Source organism: Sciurus vulgaris, assembly GCF_902686455.1.
Source record: "Sciurus vulgaris genome assembly, chromosome: 7".
In the NCBI taxonomy this organism is placed as follows: domain Eukaryota; kingdom Metazoa; phylum Chordata; class Mammalia; order Rodentia; family Sciuridae; genus Sciurus; species Sciurus vulgaris.
In genome coordinates, this window is record NC_136467.1 from 133,608,357 (window position 1) to 133,618,714 (window position 10,358).

Consider the following 10,358-nt stretch of genomic DNA (forward strand, 5'->3'; position numbering starts at 1 on the left):
GAGGAAAGGGGGAGGGGGAGGGAAGGAGGGGTGGGTCCACTCCCAGGGGGGCGGCTGGTTTCTGGGAGGGGAATCAGGGACTGCGGGAAGGGGCAAAGAGAATGTTTTCATGAAGTCATAGGTAATCAAGTCTTGCGGGGGGAGGAGGGGGTCGTCCTCTTAGCAAAATGTGAGTTGTTCGGTTATCCCTCCATTCGAAAGAGAGTAGGTGGGAAAAGGGAAAGAGGACCAGAGAAGAACTAAGAGAAAACGTCCTTGGAGAGTTAAGAAGATGAGAGAGGGAGCGGGCCGCCAGGTTGGGAGGGGGGAGGAGTAAGCGCGGCGCCCCCAGCGCGCCCTCCCCGCAGCGGCCTGGAGCGAGGAGGGGGCAGGGCGGGGTAGGGGTGGAGGGAGGGAGCGAGGGAGGGAGGGAGGACGGCCGCGGGGAGGGCGCGGGAGGGAGGAAGTCCGAGAGACAGAGAGAGGAGTGCTCCTGAAGGGAGACGTCGGGTTCGTCCCCGGGGTCCCGGCCACAGTCGCAGCTCACGGGCGCTGCCTCCCGGCGTCCGGTCGCTTCGGCTTCTCGGCCTGGGAGGAGGTTGCGCAAGGCGGGGGACCGAGCCTCGGGAAAGGGATGCGCGGGGCGTTGCCTCCTGCCCGCCGCCGCCGCCGCCGCCAGAAGCCCCAGAAGAGCTGAGGGAGGCGACGCCGAAGCGCTGGCCCGGAGTGGCCACGGCTGCAGCCCGGGCGGCGGGCTAGGGCGCTCGCCCGGCTTCTGGGCCGACCCCGTTCCGGTGCCTCCGCTCCCGGCCCGGGGCCCGCCCCCCAGGCCGGGCCTCGCTCCCGGGTCCCAGATGACCACCGAGGGCGGGCCGCCGCCGCCCCCGCCGCGCCCGCCGCCGGCCCCGCTCCGCCGCGCGTGCAGCCCGGCCCCCGGCGCACTCCAGGCCGCCTTGATGAGCCCGCCGCCCCCCGCCGCCGCCGCCGCAGCCGCCGCCCTGGAGACCACTTCGTCGGCGTCGTCGTCGTCCTCCGCCTCCTGTGCCTCGTCCTCCGCCAACTCGGCCAGCGCTTCCTCGGCCGCCTGCAAGAACTCGGCCGGCAGCAGTGGATCAGGCGCCGGGAGCGGAGGCGCCAAGAAAGCGAACTCGGGGCTACGGCGTCCCGAGAAGCCGCCCTACTCTTACATCGCGCTCATCGTCATGGCCATCCAGAGCTCCCCCAGCAAGCGTCTGACGCTCAGCGAGATCTACCAGTTCCTGCAGGCGCGCTTCCCCTTCTTCCGCGGCGCCTACCAGGGCTGGAAGAACTCGGTGCGCCACAACCTCTCTCTCAACGAGTGCTTCATCAAGCTGCCCAAGGGCCTCGGACGGCCGGGCAAGGGCCACTACTGGACTATCGATCCGGCCAGCGAGTTCATGTTCGAGGAGGGCTCTTTCCGCCGCCGGCCGCGCGGATTCAGGCGGAAGTGCCAGGCGCTCAAGCCCATGTACCATCGCGTGGTGAGCGGCTTGGGCTTCGGGGCCTCGCTGCTGCCCCAGGGCTTCGACTTCCAGGCGCCCCCCTCGGCGCCGCTTGGCTGTCACGGCCAAGGGGGCTACGGTGGCCTCGACATGATGCCTGCAGGCTATGATGCCGGCGCAGGAGCCCCGGGCCACGCGCATCCGCACCACCACCATCACCACCACGTCCCGCACATGTCGCCCAATCCCGGATCCACCTACATGGCCAGCTGCCCGGTGCCCGCGGGCCCCGGAGGCGTCGGTGCGGCCGGGGGTGGTGGCGGTGGCGGCGGGGACTATGGGCCGGACAGCAGCAGCAGCCCAGTGCCTTCATCCCCAGCCATGGCGAGCGCCATCGAGTGCCACTCGCCCTACACGAGTCCTGCGGCGCATTGGAGCTCGCCTGGCGCCTCGCCTTACCTCAAGCAGCCGCCCGCCCTGACGCCAAGCAGCAACCCCGCGGCCTCTGCAGGCCTGCACTCCAGCATGTCCTCTTACTCGCTGGAGCAGAGCTACTTGCACCAGAATGCCCGCGAGGACCTCTCAGGTAACACATCGCGCCCAGAGTGGCCCTTTGGGGCCTACATCTAAGCCTCTAGGCCCAGCGGCCACTGTCACTCCCTCAGGGACAACAAAGCCTTGGGTCTGAGAGCATGGGGAGGAGCAGATGATGGGGAGCTGGCACCTTATTCATAGGGGGATGCCGGTGATCTGGTTCCCACTGCTCTCCTGGGTACCCTTGGTTAGGATTAGGGTCTTCAGAATTGCCCAACTTCTAGGATGATGGTGCAGAGTCGTCCACCTTTCTGGCCGCCTTGGATGTCTCTATTTGGACTTTGGATTTCCTGATTCAGGCCTGACTTAGTTTTGAGAGAAGGCATGTGGCCTCTGGGGACCTTGACCAAGGAGCTGTGTTTGGTTCTAGTTCCTCTTGTCCTTTTTTTTTTTTTTTTTTTTTTTTTTTTAAGTTCATTTTGCTGCCTTTGTCAAAAAGTAATTGTTAGTCTGTATCTTGGAGTGTATGTGTATGGGGGTGGTTCTTAACTGAGCAAGTGTTGAAAGGAGGGGATTGGGAAGGCAGAGGGAAAAGCAGAGTGGGGTCCCAGAGTCATTCACTAAAGGGAGGTTGTCAGTAGAGGGGCCACTGACTGTTAAGGAGGAGTCCCACATGCAGAGTGGACCACGGTTTGTCGATGACACATGCATGTCCTGGGGCAGCAGAACCTGAGAACTCTGCTGTAACTCCCCTAAGAAATGTGCCTGGAGGCTACTTGTAGTGTGGCTGATTTAAATTGTGTGGGTTGCAGATTATGAAAATTTATTGACTTGTGGAAAGCAGTGAAAGGTGGGAGGGGAGGATTGGGGGAGTAGAGAGAATTTGAATATTTAGCCAACTTTATCTGAAAGATAAACTTTTATTAACCTCTAGGAGGACCGGCCTGCAGATTAAAATCCACAGAGTCTGCTTGTCAAAGTCAGGGCCCAAAGGTAGTTCTGCCTCACATTACCTCCCTCCCTGATTAGAAAATCATTCACAGAATGATGCATACTTTATATGTTCGTGACTCTGTGTGCAGCAAGAGCATCAGGGGAGAAGGAAAGCCCAGAAATGGGCAAAAGATGTTGGTTCCCTGGACAGAGAAATTTCCCAAATAGGCCTTTTAAATGCGGGTCTCAGAGGTTAACTAAACAAAGACAGTCTCGGCAGGACCACACCAGAGAGGATTTTAGCCTGACTTAACCCACTGAGAGCAGAGCCTTGTTCAATTTTATGGGAATTTCAACAAGTAACCAATACAGACACCCCTCTTATTGAGCCCCCCTCTACCCCCACAGGCTGTCAATCTCTCTCAGACACTAGACTGGAGCCCACCAGCACCCTTGCCTGCCTGCCTGCTCCTCTCCCAACCCAAAAGGCCACCCTGGCCTCCTTCTCGCAGCCCCTACTCAACTTGAACCCAGACTCCAAGACTTTGCAGTGCCAGGAAACAGTACTCTGGGGAAAAAAACAAACAAAAAAGGGGCTCCTGATGCTTATGTGAGGCCGCACTTGTCCCACCCCACACTCCAAGCCCACAGGCAAGCCCCTAAAAATCCCAGGATCTGCAAGCATGATTCTGGGAGAGGATGAAAATTTCCAAGAGCTAGCAGGCAGTCTTCTGCGCTCCTGTCCATCACCTCCTGGGGCTGGCCTTCCTTAGAACTTGTGCAGGACCTCCCGACTGGGAAGGCTCGGGGAGGCCCGTCGATAGCTCCAGCCATACCACTCTGAGGCTGAGACCTTTGGTCTGAACCCGGTGAGCTCAGGCTGAGACCTCAGTATCTTCCTTCCTCCTCTTGCTGTCTTCCGCCCCTTGTTAGCTTCTCCCAAATGGGCTTTCGAGGAGGAGTGGCCCGGTGCACCCAGGCCCTGCAGGGTCTGGTTTGGAGTGCATGGCCGGATGGGCTACGCCAGACTGAAGGCCAGGGGAGGCCGGGCAGGGCTGAAGCTGTGGGTTGAGGACGTCCACCACACTCCGGCACACAGTTCAGCAAGTGTACAAATGCACATAGCACACCCGACCCCAGCACACCCATGCTACCCACACCTTCCCATTTTTCGATCCTGTGACGGTGGCGGGTGTGTTCAGACAGTGGATAGCGTGGCCCACCAGGACCCGAGTGGCCTTCCGCTCTTCATTAAGCCCTGCGATTCTTTCAAGAAGAATCTCCGGTTTTTGTCATCCCGCCCTGCACATTAAAGCGCAGACTGCAGTTGGGAGGCATGAGCTCTTGTTCTCCGTCCTGCAGGAGCCCGCTATTTTGTGGTCCAGGAACTGGGACCACGGCGTGCACTAGTGTGCTGAGCAAACGCACCTGTGTCCAGAGCAACCCGCACGGCGGCGTCCGGAAAGCGTGGGCCAGTGGTTGCTTTAATAATGCAGTGCAGTTCTTGTTAGCAGCTACCAAGCAATCACCTGGGCCGAGTCACCGGCCACTGAGCAGCCTGGTCTCTCCGGAGGCGCCTGGGGCGACATGAGTAGGGCCTCGTTGGTCCCGAGTACGGTTTTTTTCTACTGAAAAACAATCCGGCCCGACACAGTGTGCGATGTGTGCTGCCCACATCACCAGGGTGACCAGAAATGATCCAAGCAAAGGAGCCTTACCCAGCTCGGCAATGAAAGAGGCCGAGCAGGGAGATGCTGGAACTGAGAGCGTTCCGGACACCTTTGGTCGATTGTGCTCCGGGGCCAAGAGGCGCCGAGAAAGCAAAAGCAAAAGTGGGCGGCAGATCGGCGCGGAGAAGCGCCGGCTCAGACCTTGGGCGGAGGAGCAGCCTAGGGAAGCGAGGTATAGGCCTTTCTCCATCCTCTACCGGCCTGAGGCTCCCTCAGAGTCTCCTTGTGCTGCCAGATGCCTCGCACCGAGGAGCATTTCTCTGTCCCTGAAGTCCTTGACAAAAATCTGAGACTTTCCTGACCGCAGACGCTGTAGACGGGAAGAGAGCTGCGCTTACCTTTCCTGTCCCTTTCTCTTGCAATGGGATTATTTTCTGTCATCCCCTTTGGCACCGGGAACCATCCCTCTGCTGCTCACTACTCTTTCCAGGCCAGTTAATTACAAAATAAAGCCCAAAACAAGAGGAGAAGGCGGCAGTGGTAGTTCTGCGGGGAGGGCGCTTAGTCCGCGTTTGCACCCAGGATTCAGGGCCTGGAGGCTGTGTTCTCAGCCTGTGTTCACCAGGTTCAGACCAAAGTCCTTGCCCCCAGCCTCAGAGTGGCAAGGGAATTCAGGAATACAGGAACACCCCATTAGGGAAGATCTTGCCCTTACATCAGACCACACCAAAACATGATTCCAGACCAAGGACCAAGGACTGACAGTTTGAAATAAGAGACTTTCAGAGCTGGGTTTTCTCTACTGCTCCTGCATAACAATGCACCAAAAAACACACCCTGAGTCAAAATTTTAAAAACAATGCACCCCATCATCAGCTGGGTGACTTTGTGTCTAAAATGAGTTTCCCCCCCCTCTTTCTTACTTCTTTCAGTGGGACTGCCTCGTTACCAGCATCACGCAACTCCAGTGTGTGACAGAAAAGATTTCGTCCTCAATTTCAATGGCATTTCTTCTTTCCATCCTTCTGCAAGTGGGTCTTATTATCACCATCACCATCAGAGCGTGTGTCAGGATATTAAGCCCTGTGTCATGTGAATGGACAAAGGCCACATGAAGGCCCTCTCTCCTCTCTTTTCGTCTTCCGCTAAGAGGCAGATAGGAACTGCGGAGGACTCACAATGTGCATGCGGATAGCAGTAAGTAGCACTCTGTCACTTAGCCTGAATGCCCAGGAGAGCCTCGTTTGCTGATTTTTCCCTATCGTTGGAAGAGGGAAACCCTTGGCAAGATAATGCACCAGATGAGGGAGAGCATGGACTGAGGGATAGTAACAAGTTACCACGTGTAAAACATAAACTTACAACTCTGGGATGGCCATTGCCTTAGTAATCAGGGTCTGAAAAAAAGCAGACAAGTTGTGTGTATGTGTGTGTTTTTCTTGGTCTATGAAAACTTGTGTGCTTTTCAAAAAGGCAGTGCTAAGCACAAGATTTCAAGAAAGCCTCATCTTGTTGCCTAGCTAGTTAGGAGACTTCTGTTTCCCCCAAACACTAGGTTTGTATACAGGTGCCAAAGAACATTATGAAGAAATGATTTAGAACCAACACATCTATTTTAAGAAAACGGTTCTCAGTATTGTGACAATACAACATTTTTACAAGGTTGTTTTCTACCACCATATTTTAAAGATATTTTTATGATCTTCGTGTATACTCACACTTTGCTTGTATTTTCAAAGGAGGATATATTTGCACTTATGTATACTTTTACAGTTTGCCAGAAGTATTTTGATGTAAAATTTTTTTTCAATAAAATGTATATGACAAGTAGTTGTTTTAGGGATCTGTTTCCTCTACAGGCACCCTGCTATGGATGGATCAATGGCCAGATTTCTCCTCGCCCCCAACACACAACCCCCATCCAGCACTGCAACTCTACCCTGCCCACCCCCACATTGTATAATTGACGTGGTGTGGGGTCTGTGCCTTGAGGAACACAGGCCAGGTTGCGATTGTGGGTCTTCTCAGGAGAGAAAGAAAAGAGGGAATGCTTTCTGTTATACCTTCCTCTACTTCACCCTCACTTTTTCTGGCTAAACAAAAAACAGAAGGTGAAAAGAACTTAAGTGAAAACCAGGAAAGATAATGAAAGACAACAGTCTGATGTGAGAAAACCAATTCTGTGTCCCTTTTGTTTTCTTTCCTGTGCTGCAAAAGAATTCTGTACTTTGCTCTTTCCCCTTCCTTACTAGATCAAGTGACAGATGTGGGGGCAGAGTGGTAGGCCATCACCTAGCACCTGTCCAAGTGGGGCTTACCAGCCCATTGAGGAAAAGGTGCCCAAAGGACAGAACCTACTTTTGTTTGGCAGGTTGCAGTTTTACTATGGGTGATGACAGACCTGAAGAGTTCCTAGGGAAGGCTGCTGAGGGTTAGTGAAGGGAATTCCTGCTATGAGGCAGGGCATTAAACTGGGACCCAGGTTTAACAGAGTTTTCCCTCAGGGTTTCTTTAAACCCCCCCTCCCCCCCCCCTTTTTTTTTTTCTTCTCTTACTGGGAAATCATGAACACGACACAAAGAGCTGGCAAACTCTGAATTAAAGAGAAAAACACAAACCAATAGGTAGCAGGCCTTATTTCTTACCCAGCCCACCCTCTGTCTGACCTGTCCTTCACACTCTGAGCGGGAACAGAGACATTTTCAACCATAATCACATTGTGGTTGTTTTTCTGTTCAACTCAGTTCTGGATTTTTGTTTGTGTTTGTGTTTTTGCTTTACTGAATGGGAAACTCACCTTCGTTTCTGAGCCCCTGAAAGGTCTCCCTGCTAATCCATTACTAGGTACTTAGTTACCACTAAGGAGATCTCTCACTTGTGGGGGATTTTGGTGTACCTAGTAAATTTCAATGCAGAGACAGTTTGTGAGTAAAACATCTTGTTTTAAAAAGTCTTAGACATCTTCCTTATCTTCCTTCCTCTATTTTAAAAAAATTAAACTGTGATTTAAACATTTTTTGTCTCTTATTATATTTCCAGTTAAATAGGGCCTCCCCCACCCCCACCCCCCACACACACCGCTTTCTTTTCTTTTTTCGTCTTTTCTTTTACACCGAGTTACTCGGGGGCCTGCTATAAATTATGAAGTCAGTTTCAGAGTTTGCTCCGACCACAGTGCTGTGTTTACATTCCTTCCGAGGCAGCCGGCATGGTCGTAATTTATATCCTAAACACTTGAACGTAACTTGTTTATACAGAGAATGACAGGACCTCAAAGACAAAAACTCCGCGTCTGTCTGACTGCCCGCATTGGGAGGGCCAGCGCGCCCCCTAGTGGTTTGAGGAGACCCGCGCATGGGGATCGTCGGTCCTGTAAGAACAATTTTACAAAATGACCCATTTCGTGGTGCACTGCCGACAGACATTTAGAATACCTTACTTTGAGGAATTATACTTTACGGTTTTAGAGAATGTTGTTTTCTATTTTACTCTTTCCATATAATATCATCCTGAAACCTGATAGAAATTCATCCACAGTACCTGCCCACATTTAGTAGGTGCTAATATCCTGACTTCCCACCTTGGTACATTTCCAGATTTCTCCCCAGCTAAGGTCATTGTTCTCTTTCTTTTCGAATCAGAATTGCTTTTCCCCTAACTGCCCTTCCTTCAAAGACAAGTTAATGTCCAGTTCTTTTCTCTCTCTCTCTTTCTCTCAGAAGCATGCAGTCCTTAGCCTTAAATTTTGCTCCAATGTTGGTAGTAAGTTCTCAAACAAGTACTTCACTGCTTGAACTAACTTAACTGGGGATAAATGTCACTGGTTTTTGTTTGTTTGAGTGCTGAGGATTGAACCCAGGGCCTTTTACATGCTAAGCATGTGCTCTATCACTGAGCTATATCCCCAGCCCATCCTTCAACTATTTTATCAAATGTATTATGAACACTTAATTTGCTACTCATTGACACAATAAAATGACATATAAAAAGACACTTAATTATTTTGTGAAAGATTTGTTTTGTTATTTGTTTTTAGTTAGGGAAGAAGCCATATCCCTATGATGTGGGGTGAGTTAGTCAGCTTTTTACCACCATAACTAATACCTAAGATAATCAACTCATAAAGAGGAAAATACATTTGCTCAAATACATTGGCTCAAAACTTTGGATGCTTTAGTCCATGATCAATAGGCCCCATCCCATTCAGGAGTACAAGAGGCAGAACATCATGGCAAAGTGCACGGAAGTGGTGAAAACTGCTCACCTCATGGCCAGAGAGTTATATGGTGAAGAAGATTGGGATCCCACAATCCCCTTCAAGGACAATCCCCCAATAACCTCAAGACCTCCCCTAGGTCCTAGCTACAAAGACTGCACCTTCTAATAACACCAAGAGCAGAGGACCAAACCTTTAACACACAGGTCTTTAAGTGACATTCCGGATCTAAATTAAAGCATAGGGATCTCAATTCTATTTACAGATTTGCACTAGGTTATGGTTTTGATGGGCTCGACCCATGTGTTCTAATTTCAGTTCCTTTCATGCATTTCCCAGTGTTATATAGAACTTTACATCTGATATTGCTGATGTAGTGGTAGTGGTGGTCTTCACTTGGGAACAGTTGTTCTCAAACTTAAGTGTGAATCTGAATTGCCTGGGGAGCCCCCCACAATTGCTGTTTCAGTGGGTCTGGGGCAGGTTTCAAGAATTGGTATTACTTCACTAGCACTGAAAAAAAAAATCACAAGCGATGCTATGATGTTGATCCAGGGACTACGCTTTGAGAACCATAGCTCTAGACAGTTAGACAGATATTTACAGCTGCTAGTAGAGGGTGTTAAGGCTAGTCCAGTTAGTTAAGCCCAGATCTAAAATGGAGAGTATTTTTTAGAAAAAGTTGTACACTCACATGCCTCTGTCATTACTTAGTGGCCCCTGAGAAAACACTAGGCCTAACTTCAAACCCTGAACCAGAAGATAGAATCTCCCCATTTCTGTTTAAAACCAAAAGGGTACATGTTCTTTTCAATAAATTTTGCACAGAGGAGTCAGGAGGAGTCACTAAGGTCTCCCTGGCTCAGAAGAGCACTAAGTCTCAGTACTCAAACACAGCAGCAATGTCAGAATTCTCCAAGCAGGAGGTGGCTTAGGAAAAAAATTATTCTATTGATTGTAAAACCTTTCAAGAGTGGAACAGAGAAGGAAAGGAAAAGGGGCTGTGATCTCAGAGTACACTATAGGCATTCTAGGTATAAGTGGGCCAGGCAGTACCCTGGTGGTAGGTGAGGGAAGGCAAGGAGGGAAAGAGAGAAAAAAGAAAAACGGGGAGGAAGAGACAGAGAAAATAAGGGAGGGGAAGAGGTAGAAAAGACAGATCTGGAAAGGAGGAATCTAAAAATCTACTGTGAGAATGTAGAAGTCTAATTTCTGGAGAAAATCTTCAGGCAATCAGAACATGCCACTGTAAAACAGTAAACAGAATTAGCAAGCTCCCTCCCGAAAGAAAAACTCTCTGTGTGGACTCATGTATACCTAATTACTGTGCATCATGGTGATTAATTCAAAACAGACACCAACTTATTTAGAATGGAAATATATTTTAATATATTTTATCAGAGCGGAAATACATTTTACCAAACCTGCCTCTATGAAACACTATCTTAGCAAGGGAAAATATCACAAATGTAGACACTGGGCCAGGGAGGGTCAGGCACACAAACACTGGGGAAAAAAATGAAAGTCCTGGAAGCCTTTTGGAGTTCAGAGTGCCCCGAGGCC

General features: G+C 51.0%; 1 protein-coding gene across 1 annotated transcript; it reads left to right on the top strand.

The window, feature by feature from the left end:
* The first annotated feature begins 697 nt into the window (after positions 1-697).
* Positions 698-7,133, top strand: FOXF2 (forkhead box F2). Its single transcript, XM_079148802.1, has 2 exons — positions 698-2,028; positions 5,512-7,133. Exons 1-2 carry the CDS (start codon positions 834-836, stop codon positions 5,673-5,675), a joined length of 1,359 nt encoding a protein of 452 aa, XP_079004928.1. The 5' UTR covers positions 698-833; the 3' UTR covers positions 5,676-7,133.
* Positions 7,134-10,358: the final 3,225 nt, after the last annotated feature.